This window comes from Syngnathoides biaculeatus, chromosome 11, assembly GCF_019802595.1.
Source record: "Syngnathoides biaculeatus isolate LvHL_M chromosome 11, ASM1980259v1, whole genome shotgun sequence".
Classification (NCBI taxonomy): Eukaryota; Metazoa; Chordata; class Actinopteri; order Syngnathiformes; family Syngnathidae; genus Syngnathoides; species Syngnathoides biaculeatus.
The window spans coordinates 27,355,913-27,373,445 of NC_084650.1; the positions used below are offsets into that span (position 1 = coordinate 27,355,913).

General features: G+C 41.4%; 2 protein-coding genes and 1 long non-coding RNA gene across 10 annotated transcripts in view; 1 reads left to right on the forward strand and 2 right to left on the reverse strand.

Annotated features, from left to right (window-relative positions):
* Positions 1-1,403, reverse strand: part of LOC133509022 (uncharacterized) — a 6,336-nt gene extending 4,933 nt beyond the window's left edge. For both annotated transcript variants that reach the window (XR_009797209.1, XR_009797210.1), the window contains exon 1: positions 1,135-1,403. This is a non-coding gene — a long non-coding RNA (uncharacterized LOC133509022). The remainder of the gene's footprint in view (positions 1-1,134) is intronic.
* tmem255a (transmembrane protein 255A) overlaps positions 1-7,029 on the forward strand; it is an 18,477-nt gene extending 11,448 nt beyond the window's left edge. For 5 of the 6 annotated variants that reach the window (XM_061835648.1, XM_061835645.1, XM_061835649.1 and 2 more), the window contains 6 exons: positions 1,456-1,521; positions 1,619-1,704; positions 2,990-3,061; positions 3,285-3,447; positions 3,514-3,663; positions 5,414-7,029. In XM_061835648.1, coding sequence (XP_061691632.1) covers positions 1,456-1,521; positions 1,619-1,704; positions 2,990-3,061; positions 3,285-3,447; positions 3,514-3,663; positions 5,414-5,557 — 681 coding nt within the window. In that variant the 3' untranslated portion in view covers positions 5,558-7,029. The remainder of the gene's footprint in view (positions 1-1,455; positions 1,522-1,618; positions 1,705-2,989; positions 3,062-3,284; positions 3,448-3,513; positions 3,664-5,413) is intronic. The other variant, XR_009797208.1, reaches the window with a different exon arrangement.
* A 431-nt stretch (positions 7,030-7,460) lies between these two features.
* Positions 7,461-16,690, reverse strand: zbtb33 (zinc finger and BTB domain containing 33). Of its 2 annotated transcripts, none has more exons than XM_061835415.1 (2): positions 16,499-16,690; positions 7,461-13,807 (listed from the first exon to the last, which is right to left on the reverse strand). In XM_061835415.1, exon 2 carries the CDS (start codon positions 13,803-13,805, stop codon positions 11,988-11,990), a length of 1,818 nt encoding a protein of 605 aa, XP_061691399.1. In that variant the 5' UTR covers positions 13,806-13,807; positions 16,499-16,690; the 3' UTR covers positions 7,461-11,987. The 2 variants fall into 2 exon arrangements, with proteins under 2 accessions (XP_061691399.1, XP_061691397.1); XM_061835413.1 differs by having other exon boundaries at positions 16,395-16,690.
* Positions 16,691-17,533: the final 843 nt, after the last annotated feature.

Below are 17,533 nucleotides of genomic sequence, written 5' to 3' on the forward strand. Positions count from 1 at the left end.
GCACAGGAACAACATACAAACTCCACACAGGCGGAGCCGCAATTTGAACCCTGGTCCACAGAACTGTGAGGCAGACGCTCTAACCACTGGCTTCACTGTCCCACCCACATTTCAAATTTTTTTCGGAAAGGGGTCCAAGCAACTTCTATTTCATGGACACCCCTGCTTATTTCAGCAAGACAATGCCAAACCACATTGTGCACGTGAAAACAGTGAGGCTTGGTAGTAAAAAAAAAAAGTGTGGGTGGTAGATTGGCCTGCCTGCAGTTGAGACCTGTCTCCCATTGAAAATGTGTGCCGCATTATGAAGCGTAAAATACGACAATGAAGACCCCGGACTGTTGAACAGCTGAAGCTGTACATTTAGCAAGAATGGGAAACAATTCCACCTACAAAGCTTCAACAACTAGTGGCTTCAACTTCCAAACATTTACTGAATGTTCCGATAAAGAAAAGGTGACGTAACACAAGAGTCAATAAAACCCTCTTCCTGGTTTTTGGGAACATGTTGGAGCCATAAAATTCTAAGGTTCTGATTATTTGCAAAAAACAATAAAGTACATCACTTTGAAAATGAAATGTCTTTCCTGCATATTCAATTAAATATAGGTTGAACATGTTTTGCAAATTATTGTATTCTGTTTTCATGTAACAATGTCCCAACTTCATATATATTTATAAAAAACATCTGTGTGGTGCCTCTCACCATGGGCAACTCCAGAGATGAAGAGAGTCTATGCTATTTGAATCCCAGTGGAAATTAAGTAACTCGTGTTTGGGACACATCTTATAGATTCTGCCATGGTGAGAAAAGCGATGAGCACAACTCTATTTTAGATTTGAATGAGATGTGTGCTTAAATGTATAACACACAAGAAATCAATGCCGTTCTCATTAAAGTTTGATCAACCTTCTCTGAATTCAACATACATGGCAGCAGTAGTCGGCCAAATGGTAGTGAGAGCAGTTCTCCATCATGCACGTCAAATCAAATATGAAGTAACAACTAATGAACTCTTAACGATTATGTGAAATTTAGCTTTGAGTGAATAGAAAGTGAAGAGAGCTTCTTGATATGAAATGTGCATGCTCGCACTTTAGGGAAAAACTATAATGGTAAGTCATTCAACTCACCTTTTGTTATTCACACAGTAAATGTTAGGGAACACTAACAAAATAGAACAACAACAAAAAACAAAAGAACAGCAGCCATTCGTAGATGATTCAGGAGAGAAGCAGAAAGATACTTTTAGTTTGACTTTTGACTGTGCACAAGAGGCATTCAAGGACCACTGACAAAACAGGACATCTCAAAAGCAGCAGCAGCAGCAGCAAAACACACCATCAATTAAGCCCAACAACTACACCAAGATTCCATGAGATGGCGCCAAAGTAATATTTGAATTGCTACATTATGTGGAGAAATCAAATCAAATGGTGGTCATTGCACTTCAGGATCTGAGGCCTCTGTATGCTGGGCGCTGCGACTACCACTCCAGCGAGACTGCGTCTGAGCGCGATGTAAGAGATTTCCGACATCCATATTTGCATCTTGCAGTACATTAAAAGCTGAAGAAAGACATGTGACATGGTGTTACATCTTGTGGGATGTCTTCAGGTGCCCTGCCAGACGTCTCGCACGTCCTGCAACCTGCGCGTGAGAAGCAACACATGTTACTGCTGCGACCTGTACAACTGTGGCAAGTGTGTATCAGCCGAGCGATCGAATGACGCCACCACCTCAAAAGCCAGCACTTGTGTGGGACACGTAAATGGGAGGTGCCGTATAGGCCCAAAACATTTACCTTTCCCATACACTCAAAAATGCTCATGCTCATAAAACAACATACATCCCCAAACACAAATATTAAAAAAAACAAACAAACAAACTCACATCCACCAAAAAAGGCAAAACTCTTATTCACAACAACACCGTGGACCAGCTCTGGTCCACCCAGCTCACACTGCACCCAAGCCTTATGCCTCCCCCCCCAAATAAATCAATAAATAAAACTCACCTGCACCCAAAATCCATCTCATTCACTACAAAAGTCCTGGAAACCCCCTCAAAAACTCATGTAAAACAATAACTCTCAGGGGAAACCAAACATACTCAAACATGAAAATACACAAAAAAAACTCTCTCAAACCACCAAAAACCTCTCACACACACCAAAAGACTAACATTCACCCCAAACCTGACCTTACTGAGAAACGGTCACATGCACCAAACAAAAAAACCCACTCACCCAAAAAAAATTCAAACACCAAAATATCCCACAAGCGCACGTTGCCTCTCTCTCTCTCTCTCTCTCTCTCTCACGAACATGCACACACACACACACACACACACCACACACACACACACACACACACACACACACACACGCACACGCGAGGTAAAGGCATTTCCCAATTACGTGCTCTGAAAAGAACAATGATTTCCTTATGCAAAAACAGTAGGGGAAGACATGATTTTGGTGCACCACTAAATCCACCTGCCTGAAGTCTGGCACAGTGAATTGGAAAGAAAAGGGTGGCTGTTTTTCTGGATTTAGCATACGCACCTCACTCACACCCTAAAACATCTCACACTAATAAGTAAATAAACTCACACACAGAAAAAAAAAACTCACCAAAACAGTCATTCATACCACCCCCCCCCCCAAAAAAAAGGACTTGCACAAAAAAGGTTACACACTCATTGAAAAACATTCCGTTTGTCACCAGAAACTTCTCATACCAGTAAATCTGTCACACTCCTTGTCCCTCCCACCCTCTCTCGCCGAGCTGGTGAATAACAGGCCATTTTATGCATGTTTTCTGTTTGGTGGGGTGGTTTTATTTATTTATTTATTTTTTAGGGGAGGAGCATGAGGTGTTTTTGTGTATGTGTAAGGAAATGTTGTTTTTGTCCTATACAGAAGCTCATTCTTTCAATTGTGACCCGAAGACGAATGTTTCTATTTTCTTTCAACCTATTTTTCAGAGAGCATCCTCTAATGGGACTTCAGAATAGAGATGGTTTGAAAAAGTTTAAGAAACCATCCATGATTTGGAAGTAGGTCCCATTTTTTTTTTCTTTTTTTAGACCCATCATGGTTGTCTTATAATTCAACTGAAGCGCTGTGATTTCCCCTTGCGTGCCGTCTTTGTGTGTGACGCCTATTGTCCAGTAGATCTGTGTGCTTGCTCCACAGCAGCCTCCTCTGTGCTTTGTGAGTTGAATGCCGCCCGAAGTTGAACCCCTGAGGCCTGACTGCTGTCTGTGCTCCCTCTGTCAGCCGCGTGGAGGTGGTGGGCGGCTACCACGAGTACACGGACGTGAAGAGCTGCCAAGACGTGGTGCACCTCTACCACCTGCTCTGGTCGGCCACCATCCTCAACATCGTGGCTCTCTTCCTGGGCATTATCACTGCTGCAGTGCTGGGCGGCTTCAAAGACATGGTGAGACCCGGGAGGGTGTTTTACACTTTCTGTGACCCTGATTAATATGTTTTCGGCATGTTCCAGACACCTGCTCATACATCAGAAAGTATGTCAGAACCAGAGGCCATCACAGCTTCAGTCGCCTCTGAGGCTCCACCACGCACTAACTCCAACGTCAACTCCTACTGCAATATCGCCTCCCGCCTGCCGCCTTACACGGCCTACGATTCACAGGTAACCATATAAAGTACGGCGGTGCCTTGAGATACAAGTGCCTTGACTTACGAGGTGAGCAGAGGCAGTCCTGGACCGGATGCTGCCTTGTGCGAGTGCCAGCAATTGCCCCCCTTTGCTGATTGTCAGTGGGGTAAAAGACTGTATACAAGCCTTCCTATGTCGGGGATGGACACCGTAATTGGCAACCGCCATTCATGTTTACATTTGTCATGATTATTTGTATCAGAATGATTTATTTAAATTGCTAAGCGATTAAACTTTTATAATATGGAATTTATTTTGTTTTGTAATATAAGAATAGATGAGAGACAATATTTACAATTAACAACGTCTTTTCATCTTCGTTCCTGTCATACTGTGTTAGATGTTTTTTTGTTTTAATGGCGCATTTTAGAGAAAGACAGTCCGCACGGTGCTGCAGCTGGTAAAGTGTTGGCCTTACAGTTCTGAGGTCCCGGGTTCAATTCCGGACCCGCCTGTGTGGAGTTTGCATGTTCTCCCCGCATTCTGGTTTCCTCCCACATCCCAAAAACACGCAACATTAATTGGAAACTCTAAACTGCCCCTAGGTGTGATTGTGACTGCGGCTGCTTGTCTCAATGTGTCACCGTCCTTCCCATTGACACCTGGGGTAGGCTCCAGCACTCCCGCGCCCCTTGTGAGGTGAAGTGGCGAAGAAGATGGTTCGATTTTAGAGAAAGACCAAGTTTTTCCTAATGTTTCTGAGATTGTATGGTGAATGCGGTAGATTGTTACTAGTGTGGACTGAAGTGGTGGAAATTATGAGAAAATGAAAGGATAGTATTTTGAGGGTAGGAGCCAATCATGAACATTAGGTTTGAATGTGCGTGTAAATGGTTGTTTATGAATGAAGTAATTGTGTTTCCATTCATTTCAAAGGGGAAAGATAATTTGAGAAAGGCGGAGCTTTGAGACCCAAGCGTGATCACAGAATAACTTAAAACCTGTATTTCAAAGCACCACTGTAGAGATCCATATTCAACCATTCGCCACTTTCGAATTTATATTTGGATAACTTTTTTGCAACCGATCCTCACATTGTTTGTGTGCAAAGCCCTGGCTACTATACAATTATTGCTTTAGTCCCATCTTGTGGCATTCTGGAATCAAGGATCTATGTTGAAGTGGGAGATGGGGGGGGGGGGGGCGCCTTCATTTACGCACATCACCCTTATATAAAAATAGGCATTTGTAGCTATTTTGTGCCATTTATAAGCAATTGAAAAATCTGTTTTAGGGGGTTGTGGGTTATTTGTGGATTTATGGTCTTCCCAGGGCGACACGGTGGAACTGCTGGTAAAGGGTTGGCCTCACAGTTCTGAAATCCCGGGTTCAATCCCATCCGCTGTGTGGAGTTTGCATGTTCTCCCCGTGCCTGCGTGGGTTTCCTCCGGGCACGCCGGTTTCCTCGCACATTCCAAAAACATGCAACATTAATTGGACACTCTAAATTGCCCCTAGGTGTGATTGTGAGTGCGGCTGTTTGTCTCAATGTCCCCTGCGATTGGCTGGCAACCAGTTCATGATGTAACACGCCTCCTGCCCATTGACAGCTGGGTTAGGCTCCAGCACTCCCTGCGACGCTCATGAAGATAAGCGGTGAAGAAAATGGATGGTCTTCCCAACATGGTTTGATTAGTAGTGATAAGAAAGGGGAACACCATACACTCACTGGCTACTTCATTGGGAATGTCCATCCATAACTAACAGTATCTTGTTTTTCCAGGGTTCCTATATGTTCGCCGATTCCTCCGGCCTGTCAGACGACTCCCAGTCCGGTGCCAGTCACCTGTGGCCCACCATGGTCCCTCCGCGCTATTCCCCACCTCACAACCATCCGGACGACAAGCCGCCTCCTTACAGCCCCTAAGAGGGCTCAAACATCGTCTTCAGGCCTCTCCGAAGGGACCAAACTGTGGAACCCCAGCAGCAGGGCAACCACTGCAGCAACTTTTGAGTTGAGCGCAACTTTAAGGTGAAAAAAGGTTGTGGGTACTGCTTGCAGCACACTGGGCCTGGACTGTTCAAGCGAACCCAGGAAAAGGGAAACCTGGTTACAGTTGTTCTGCCTTAACACAGTCTTCCAATGCCACAGCGTTGTCATCGTCATCTTTTCCTATGGTGTCCGCACTAAACATATCCCACTTAGAGCAGCAGTCCCCCAACATTTTTTTCCGCCGCAGTTTCACAGAACTATATTATTATTTGGGCTGACATATAAACAAAATTCAACACTGCATTTGAATGTACTTGTTTTAATTAGTGCTTGTTTCTATTCAAAAAGCTGGTTCCAAATTTGGGTAATGGGAGACAGACAAATACTCGGTTACGAAGGACCAGTCCACGCCCTAATTTTGTTTTAATTGTTGTCATGGCAGAAAATCTCACTACAACAGGATGTTGCAAATGAAAATTATAAACTCCTGTCTCATTCATTTGTCCTTTTGCTATTTATGAAAAAGCTTTCTTTTTTTTTTTTTTTTGCTCGCTTGTGTGTTTTTATACTACCATATCACAATGACTGAGACAAGCAGTTTTACATGTACAGAATCCAAATAAAACTTGATTCAGACTGATGATCAATATATTTATGTGCAGCGTGATAGGCTTACCAAATGTCCCGCAGACTGGAGTTGTTCCATGTCCCTGTGCTTGGGGATCACTGATTTTTTTGTCGCTAGCTTATTGGAGTAACAAATAAGAAAGTACCGGTAGCAGTGGCAAATGCAGTATTCTACAGGTAAATTGTATTTAAACACAGACCGTGGTGATTTATTACCGCATTAAAAGACTATAGTCTACGGAGCGATGGTATTCCACTCTAAACTATTTATTAATATATGTTCTCACTTTATGGTCCCCAGGAGAAACAAAAGACTCCAAATGGTACCTCCCACTATTTGAAGTTAGTCACAGTTTCACCAACAGTCCACGAGATCAGATGTGGTGGAAGAGTCATTCCAATACTCACAGGAATGAGGAGATGAAGAAACATGCAAACCTTTGGTAAAAATATGACGAGAATGAGATAGGTCTTTGAAACTTGCCAGATGTGTTGTTAGAAAAAACAGATTCTCAGGGCTGCAGCGTCCCACTTCTTTTTTGTTTAAAGTTTGTTTCGTGCATTCAACACATTTGATGTTCCTGTTACAACTTGCATTTTGTTGTTGATCCAGCCCCAGATGTCTGAAACAATACTGAGAGCCTCTCTATAAAGCCTCATCATTATTGAACACATTCATTTCAAAAGCAAATGAAAAGATAAACCTGTGCAATCTTGTGAAATCTACAAATTGGCCGACATGACGGTGGATCGCTTTCACATCCTGTAGTTTTGCTGAGTGTGCGCATCTGATTTTGTTTCAATAAACCATGATGTATATTGAGCCTTTTCTTGAGTAGCCATTTTGCAGATTATTTAACAAAACGGTCATTCCATGTAAAATCAAGTATATTCCCTTAACCTCTTACATGTTTTCAAATTATGTGGTTAAAAGTGGAAGGAAAAGTCCTAAAGTTTTTTTTTTTTTCTATAAACCTCAGTCTAGCTAAAATATAGTAGAGTTTAATGGAATGACTCACAACTAATGTCACTAACAGGATACTTGAAAAACAAATACAATTTGATAACCACTGAGTACATTGAACAAATCCAATTTACATCTCATTAACTGCTATTGACTGAATTCACGTCACTTGTTTTAATGGTAAACGTGTTTTTGAAATAAGAAAAGCTGACAGGTTAACCAGGATCACAAAACATAATCACTTAAAACAGTTAAGTAATAATTTATTGTCATCAGACTTCCATTCATAAAAAGGAACTTTCTTTTTTTTTTTTTAAACACAGCACCAACAATTCATAGAAGAAAAGCAAGTGTGGGGCTACAAAAAAAAGAGCATTACACAAAAATGTATACTGTACATCTCTCACACACCAACGTTAATCTGTTCATTGCCAATGACCAGACGTCGAACGTCCCTACCAGTGCTACCTGTTTTCTCATCACGACACTCACAGTGAAAAGTCCAAACTAAGAACAACAAAAGAAGCCATCCCAAGAACAAAATTCTAAGTGCTACCATTCCATTAATCATCTAAGTGTTGACTCTTCTAAACGCAAGTAACGCACACATTTTGGCCATGAAAAACGAGAATTAGAAAGAGTTAAACTGGAAAGTTCAACTTTAATTACCTACTCATTACCTTCCGTGATACCTGTGTGGGCTTGCAGATAATAAAATATAAATCTTTCAGATAATACTATTTTGTGCAAAGATATGTCAATCGGGGAATGTGGAATGATCGGAGCAGTAATATTATTCTGTTGAAACTTCCAGAATGTTTTTAAAAATCAAATAGAAACACTAATATATTTAAAAAAAAAAAAAACCTTCTCAAGCTAGATCATCCATGGTTTGACATGCTTTAATTTAGTAGTTTTATTGAACCGATGTGAGTATTGCTGTGAGAAAGAATCCAATTTCACATAATTGGTCAGAAAATTATATACTACACTTGTGTTTTGTTCAGCTGTGCCTCTGTGTATATGTATATTTTATAAGTTATATATGGTCAGAACCCCTTTTGAATTTTCATTCTTTGCTATATTGCAGCCATTTGCTTAAATCATTAGTTATTTTCCCCTCAATAATATACACTTTGGAACCCATATTGACAAAAAAAAATAACATTTTTGCAGATTAAAAAAGAAAAACTGAAATATCCAACCATAAGTATGCAGAACCTTTGCTGTGACACTCATATTTAACTTGGTTTCCGTCCATCTATTCTGATCATCCGTGAGATGGTTCTATACTTTTAGTGTAGTCCAGCTATGTTTGACTATACTGATTAGAATTGATTAAGAAAGCCCCCCACACACCTTTCCATATAAGACCTTACAGCTCTCAGTGAACCTCAGAGCAAATGAGTATTCATGTGATCAAAGGAACTGCCTGAAGAGGTCAGAGATAGAATTGTGGCAAGCCACAGATCTGGTCAGGGTTACAAAAGAATAAAATTAAAAATCTGCATTTAAGGTTCCTAAGAGCACTGTGGCCTCCATAATTCTTTAATGCAAGACGTTTGGGATGACCACAACCTTCCCTCAAGCTGGCTGTCTGGCCGAACTGGACAACTGTGGGAGAAGAGCCATGGTGAGAGAGGTCAAGAAGACCCTCAAGATCACTGCGGCTGAGTTCCAGAGATGTAGTCGGGAGACGCAAGAAAGTTCTAGAAAGTTAACCACCATTGCAACCCTCCACCAGTTAGGCCTTTATGGCACAGTGGACAACGGAAGCCTCTCCTCAGTACAAGACTCATTAAAGCCTGCACGTAGTTTGCTACAAACACCTGAAGAAGTACAAGATAGATAGTAAGAAATAAGATTCGCTAGTCTTATGAGACCAAGATTGATTTTTTTGGGGCCTTAATTCTAAGCAGTATGCATCTAGAAAAACAGGCTATGCTCATCATCCGTCAATGACCCCAAGCTTAGCTAAAATAACTCGGACTTTTATAAAATGGCCCAGTCAAAGCCCTGACTTAAACCCAATTGAGCATCTCTGGAGGGACCTGAAAATGGCTGTCCACCAACGTTCAACATCAAACACGACATAACTGGAGAGAATATGCAATGGCAAAAAAAAAAATCGATTTTTCATCATTCCCAAATGACTTAATGGCTGTATTAGCACAAAAGGGCGCCTCTACTAAATCCTGAGGAAAGGGTTTGAATACTTGTGGCTGTGGGATATTTGAGTTCTTCTTTTTTGATAATTCTGCAAAAATTTCAACAATTCAATATTTTTTTGGTCAACATTGGGTGCTGTGTGTACATTTATGTAGAAAAAATAAAAAATGGTCTTAGGAAATGGGTGCAATATATCTTCTTCTTAATCTTTCAAAGAGTGAAAAATTTACAGAGGTCTGAATACTTTTTTGAGACACTGTGTGTGTATATTATGTGTCTGTACCTCACAGTTCTGAGGTCGCAGGTTCAAATCCAGCCTCGTCTGTGTGGAGTTTTAAGTTCTCCTGTGCCTCTGTGTGTTCTCAGTGTAGTCGCCTGCTCCCACATCCCAAAAACGTGAATGTGCGCATGAATAGTTATTTTATATATACCCAGCAATTGGCTGGCGACCAGTTCAGGGTGCACCCTGCCTCCTTCCCAGTTAGCTGGGATAGGATCCAGTACAGTACTGATGTAAAAATGCATGGATGGATGGTATGTTCATCTATGTCGATGTATCTGACAAACCAGTTCTCTTCCACAATGATACAGCAGGGGAAAAAATATTTTGTCAGTCACCAATAGTGAAAGTTCTCCCAGTTAAACAAGTATTTGGTCCCCTGTAAACAAGCAAGATTTCTGGCTCTCACAAACCTGTAATTTCTTCTTTAAGATCTTAACCTCTCTCCTCCACTCATTGACTGTTTTAATGCAACGTTTTTTTTAACTCATCAGTATAAAGTCTGTCTACAAAATGTCACACTCAAACTTCCCCATGACCAAGACCAAAGGATATCAAAAACAAAATTGTAGACCTACACCAGGCTAAGAGGACTGAATCTGCAACAGGTAAGCAGCTTGTTGTGAGGAACTCAAATGTGGAAGCAAATATTAGAAAATGGAAGACATGCAAGACCATTGATGAACTCCCACAATCTGGAGCTCCATGCAAAATCTCACCCAGTGGAGTCAAAATGATTACAAGAATAATGAGCATAAATTCCAGAAAAACTCAGGGGAACTTAGTGAATGACCTGCAGAGAGCTGGGACAATAACACTGCCAGGGCCTCAGATCCTACAGTGCCAGATGTGTCACCTTGCTTAAGACAATACATGTCTAAGGCCGTCTGAAGTTTGCTAGCGAGCATTTGGATTATCCAGAAGAGGATTGGCAGAATATCATATGGTCAAATGAAACCAAAATAAAACTTTTGGGTAGAAACTTAACTTGTCGTGTTTTAGGGAGAAACTATGCTGAGTTCCATCCAAAGAACACCATACATACTGTGAAGGATGGGGATGTACACATCATGCTTTGACTGTTTTTCTGCAAAGGGACTAGGATGACTGATCAACATAAAGGAAAGAATGAATGGGGACATCTATCGTGGGATTTTGAATGAAAACTTCCTTCCATTAGCAAGGGCGCTGAAAATTAAACATGGCTGGGTCGTTCAATAGGAAGATGATCCCAAACACACCGCCCGGGGAACGAAGGAGTGGCTTCATAAGAAGCATTTCAAGGTCCTGGAGTGGCCTAGCCAGTCTCCAGGTCTCAACCCCAGAGAAAATCTTTGGAGGGTGTTGAAAGTCTCTTGCTTAGCAACAGCCCAAAAACATCACTCCTCTGGAGGAGATCTGCATGGAGGAATGGGCCAAAATACCAGTGAGACTGTATGGAAACCTTGTCAAGGCTTACATGAAACGTTTGACCTTTCTCATTGCCAGCAAAGAGTATAAAACAAAGTACTGGAGTCAATTTTCATTTTTGACAAAATACATCATAATTTGATTTAGAAAAAAAAAAAAATTAGAATGTGATTTTCTGGATTTTTCTCTCATTTTGTCTCTCAGAGGTGAGGTATACCTAGGATGAATATTACAGGCCTATAATTTTTTTAAGTGGGAGATCTTGCACAATTGGATTAAATACTTTTTTTTTTGCCCCCTGCATAGGAGAAGGTACAAATACAAATACGAAAGTACTCATCCACCCGTTGCCCATTTCTACAAAAAAAAAAAAAAAAAAAACAACAAAAAAAATGCTTTGTGTTCAACTCAACATATTTCACACTAAGTATACTTTTAAGTACACCAAATGTAAACAGTAAGTATACTTTTAAGTGAAGTGTGATAAGGTCATTTTTATCGGGATTCATTATAGACTTTTTTTCCAGAGATTTTCGTTTGGTGCTTTGCTTGAGTGATTTTCTTATGTAAAGTGTGTGCCGTTGCGTACTATGATTTCAGAAACACAGTTTTAGTAAACATGACCTAGAAGGCAATACTCGGGCAGCAAATATCAACACTGTCAGGAGAACCTAAGAAAGTTCACGTCTGGTTATTAACTGTGTAAAATGCCAGTCTCGTTAGAAATGCAGGTGATCAGGGTTGTTGTGGACACAGACTAAAATTAAAAAGGAGTGCAGTGATATATGCAGTCACATTCACACATCCAGACTACCGCAGAAAAAAAAAAAACCCCAAAGATCCACAGAGGAGGAGTGGAAGTCCAAGCGGGGGGCCTCCAAAAAGGCACGAGTGATGGTGCAGTCTGGAGTGGTTCAGTATGTCTCCGGAATGTTAAAATTGAAGTCCGATTTGCTGTCAGGGGGGCTAACATTCATGGGTGCCACAGGTCGGCCCATCAGCATTTGCTCGTCAGGCTCGAAAATGTCGTCCCAGTTCAACACGTGGCTCTGGGCAGGTGGGTGGGCACCCTCCTGGCCGGGGGCCATATGATGCATGCCACCGTCCCCGCCGAAGAACGGCACGGCCGATCCTTCCGAGGTCCAAGAGTATGGCTTCATCTGCGTCGACTTGCAGGGGAGCAGGCGGTAAATGTTGTCTTCCCTGTCTTTGGCCTTCTTCCCGCTGGGGTCCACATTATGGACTTGCTTGCAGTGGTTAGAGAGCAGCTGGTAGTTAAGGAAGGTGCTGAGGCACATCAGGCACTGGTAGCGCCTTTCCCCCGTGTGCTGGATTTCATGTTTAGTCCTGTACTCAGCCAAGGCAAAAACTTTGTCGCAGTAGTGGCATGGGTACTTCCTTTCCCACGAGTGTGTGTTGAAGTGACGGCGCAGGCTGGTCCGACACACGTAAGGACGCTTACATACGGTGCACACGTAGAAAGTCTTGCCATCCATGATTAGCTCATAGTGGTCCTCAGAGTCTGATTTTGACTTTTTCTTGTTTGGAGAGGTCTTCAGATTCTCAAGAATTTCCGGTATGGATCGCTTCCCTTTGTTGGTTTTGGAGCCGCCCTCTCCCGGATCCTCCTTCAGTGGCACAATGTCGTAAGTGTCCTCCCCAATATTAGCATAAACTTTACAATCTGAGGAAAGGGAATCAATTTCTGTGGCTGCATTAAGCGTGACCGTCTTTTTCATTGCCATCGTGGGTTTGACTTGATTTTTTTGACTCGAAGGGCTTTCCGAGATGTCCAACAGCCTAATTTTGAAATCTCCTTGCTGAGGTGAAGTGGAAATTTGCTTTTTGTGGACTCCCAATATGTCAGTGTTCTCCATTTTGTCACTGTTTCCAGACGGTTGAGAGGCACTGAGCAGCTCGGGGGTGAAGCTACTGGCCCTTGCCGGCGTGGTGGGAGTGCTTCTGGAAGACACTCTGGCAGGGGAATTGACATTATTGGAGCTGCTGTCCGGACTACGCAGAGGGCTTCTGTCGGGAAGCTTTAGATCTTGCGTTCCTGTGGGTGCTTCTTTTAATTCTGCATTTGTGGATTCTTCGCTTTGCGCCTTTTCCCCTTGAGTTGAGGCCACTGTATCCACGTAAATGACCTCATCTGAAGCTTTGCTGGGTTTTCGCGATCTGGCATCAGTCTCTGAGACAAACATGACATCATCATCTGAGTCCCCGTCCTTATCTGCCATGTTGCTCGACTGCTGGAACTCCTCCGTCGATATGGAGTAGGACTCCGAAATGATGGGCATATTCATCTCCGACAGTGTTTGGCTTTGGGAACCTTCCTCTCTGGACAAACCTGGCAAACCTTGGACTTGAGATAGTGGGACCGCCAGGTTCGCGATAAACTTCACCCCAAGCGACTGCCCGGCGCTCATGAACTCTTCCAGCAAGTCCGAGCGAATACGTACGATCTTGGAGCTGTAAATGTAATTGAGGATGTACTCAAAGATCTCCGCCCGGATGAAGTTGAGTTCAATGACTTGGCCAGCGACCACAAACAGCTGATGGAAATATGTACTTGACGCAGACAGCATGGTCTTGTGAGCACGAAACTTCTTGTCTTGAACAATAATGGTGACGTCGCAAAATAATCCGCTATTCCGCTGCTCGTTCATCGATTTAAGCAAGGAAGCTGAATACTGCGTGTCAGTCACGGAGATCATCTTCAGAGTCGGCATGTCTGTGGAGGGAAGGAAGAACAAGCACAATTGTGGATTAGAGAAGAGTTTTTTTTTCTAATGACAATTTAAAACTGTTCCCAGGTCAGGTACATATTTTTCCATGTGCATAAGAGGGAAATGGAACGCAGCGGCACACTTTTCTGTCTGTGCAGATTCTACTTTTGACTCGTGTGTCATTTATGCACCTTCGTGGCAGATATGTGATTTGGAAGGACCAATGTTAAAATCTGGTTTTGCACACATTCTCTGGTTGACTTAACAACATTTCTCATCGACCAAGTATACACAAAGAGTTTATTGACATCACCACCATTCTACAACAATCCCTCTTTCAGTCCCTTTGGCAAAACTCAGGAAAAATCGGTGCACCTGTTAGTCCGTAAACTCAGGCCTTCAAAATAAATCATACAAGTAAAATAACATGGATCACACACTCGAAACAAAGTCCACAGAGATGGAAGACCAGCTCGTGGAGATGTAGGATGCTCAAGAGTGCTTATCTAATGTTTTTGCCAACTTTTTCAGATTCTTTTTAAGTTTGTAAAATTTTGCAAAAAAAAAATCAAAACAAATTTTTTTAAAAAATTGTCTCAGGACCACCATTATTTCCTTCTTGTGGTGTCTCTTCGATGTTGCAATGCTATCCTTCATCATCATCCTTTTTGTCAGTTCACATTTGATCATGAGATTTTTGTTTTGTTGTACTATATTCAAGATCGATTGTGAAACAGTCTTTATATGATATGATTAATTTGCAGAGCACACTACACAGTAAGGCCATAACTGTTAAATGCCTGATTTTTTTTTTAGAGAATCATGTGTGATAAGCGGCGAAGAAAATGGATGGATGGATGCATGTGTAGATTCTGAACCAGAAAAGACTTGAAAATACTGTAGTCAGTCTACTGCCCAACGATAGTCAAAGATCACTTTACACTTGAATTTTGGATTCAGTTAAAATAAAGAACTGAAAAAAGATCAAATGTGAAGAGTGCTTTATAATTTTCATGGATTTTAATGACATTCACAAGTCTCGTTAATGATGCATGTTTCCGTGATTTGAAGCCAGCCTCAACAGTCAATGAATCACTCATCTTCTGTGTTTCTGCATTAGTTCCAACTTTATGCAATCTGGGTGTTTTAGAAGCCTGGACAGGAGAATTAACATAGATGAAAAGCACATAAATTCAGATGTGTAAAAAAAAAAAATTATGCGCGATCAGGAGAATAATAGCCCTGAGTGTGCAAGCAAGTGCTGTACGTTGTAGTCGTGTTCCCCTGCTAGTTTTTTACATGATATTTTTTATGGATTTTTTATAGTATGATTTACTGTAATTCCACCACATGTAGGAAAGATGAGCCACAGCTGCCAATACGCTTCAGTCACTTATTGAAAGCCAGGAGAACTGTAAACACCAACACAATTAGCATCCTCACGGAGTAGCTGGCCATAGGTCTCACTCAGACACGCAAGCTCACTGACATCACATACCACTACATTAAAAATGTGTAAAAGAAATTGTGTTTTAATAAATGTAAGTGTTTAAAGCGTTTGGTTTACTTAACCCCATAGCGTGGAAAACAAGAAACCACCCAAGAGATTTTTTTCTTTTCTTGGCTATTTTCACTTCATGAAGCAAGTAAAAGTGTCATTTATTAGAAGCTGCATTTTATCACTAAGCCAATGAAATACATTTCAATTCATGTAGCAACGTGGCCCATGACATTGCCAAACTGCATTGTCACAACATAACGCTGCACCTCATCTTTCCTTTAGGCTTTGACACGGTGGTGTTTACTCACTGGTTATAACATTGGTTGAGAAAGTCTGCATGGTAGGTGATCATTATGTTAATTAGCCACTGTGATTCATAACTGGGGAAAAACTTGAGAACGGCTTTTTGGTACATTATTTTCAGAGAAATAGGCAGATACCTAAAGTTGGATTTGTGTATTTCATTTAACGTTATTATGATTACTATAGTCAATTTTACATCATACATCAACAACTGTTGCATTAAGAGCACTCCACTGTGGAATTTTATCTCTTTCGACAAGCCTTAAACATTCTTTTATGCAAATGACCATCTTGCAATGACGTCACTACTTAATTGAATCTTTTTTTGAGGACACTGATCAGATTAGTTTGCGTTATCAACAATCGTGTCGTGTCAAGCAATAGTTTTGATCGAACAGATTTAACGTGAAAATTGCACCAAAATTCCTGGTATACATAGCCTATAAAGTGGAAAAACACTGCAAGCTATCCTACATGTCACAATGTGATTACAAGAAGTGACGTTTGCTAGTTTTTCTTGAGCCATGCACTAGCACCTACAATGACGTTAAAGGACTAATTTAGCGTATTGAAATGTATCGTATACCTTATTGTTCGCACTTTTTGTTTTTCTGCTTGCTGAAAAATGTGATACAGTAGTTTTCGCGTCCTGTTATAAACAATAGGACAGCGCGGGCCTATATTATGACAGCGTGCTAACATGTTAGCGTCCAGAAATTCACACCAGTTACTTCATTTGACTCAAAAAGATAAGAGATAAGATAAACATTGTAACCAAATCAGTATACCTGCGCCTTGTGCGTTTTCCGCCCGCATAAAGAAAATTGCGCTCGCAGCTAATACGTTAACCGCTTGGCTACACAATGGCTGCGAGCGAGCGGAGGGGCTTCACCTGCCAAACGAGGAGAGCTACGTTGTCGCGTGATTGTCACAACAGCCACGAGGAGTCGCCACTGCGTGACATTAAGACGTTCATTTCAAAACTATATTTTAATAAAAACAAACAAAAAATAACATTAATAGCGCATTAAAAACGCGATACAATTCGACGAAGACACTTTCCGATGGCAAACAACTTCCGGGTTTTCAGAATTGCCGCAAAGAAATGACGAAAGTGCTTGCAGTTAAAAACAATACAGTACTAACTTGCTCCAAAGTTGATTTTTTTTTAAAGAAGTTTCTGCTTTAAAGCAACAATGTGCTTGTATTTCAATGCACTCTGATAAGTGAACTCAATAGTTTGTGACCAAATGTGGATCTCTATTTAGCTAGTTTCTGACGCAATAGTTCGACATTACTGTAATATAATAAGCATTTTAATTCAGTCGCGTGTGGGTGTCCCAGTGCATAGATAATCATACGTCAATATGGCCGCCGTATTGGATGTGTCAGCCGTTTTACAGTCATTCAAATCTCATAGGGTTGCTGTTCACAGTTTGAATATAATCAAACAACTGTATACATCAGACAAATTTAACCCAAGTGAGCAGCATGGTGGATGATTGGTAGTACATCTGCCGCACACTTCTGAAGACCCAGGTTAAAAACTGGACTCGCCTGTTTGGAGTTTGCATGTTCTCCCCATGCCTGTGTGCGCTTTGTCCAATAACTCCGATCTTATTGCACACCCCAAAAACATGCATGATAAGTTAATTGGATACTCAAAATTGCCCTACAATTGCCTGGTAATCAGTTCAGGGAGCACCCTGGCTCCCTGGATAACACTCGAAAAAACTACGGACACTACTCTACAAACGTACATATGGCGGCCATGTTGGAGAGGTCGACGCAATTCAAGTCCTAAAACCATCATTTCTTAACAGATTTTCGTGAGGTTTACTTTTAATTGTCAACGCCAAAGCCTGTGCTCTCAATGCACAAAAAAAGATCAAAACATCCTTTTACATGTGAAAGGTTACGCCAAAAT

Coding starts and splice junctions, on each gene's coding strand:
- zbtb33 (XM_061835413.1), bottom strand. CDS start 16,422: ATGCGGGCGGAAAACGCACAAGGCGCAG. Junction 13,808..16,394: donor GGAAAACGCACAAGGCGCAG/GTATACTGATTT, acceptor TTCCCTCCACAG/ACATGCCGACTCTGAAGATG.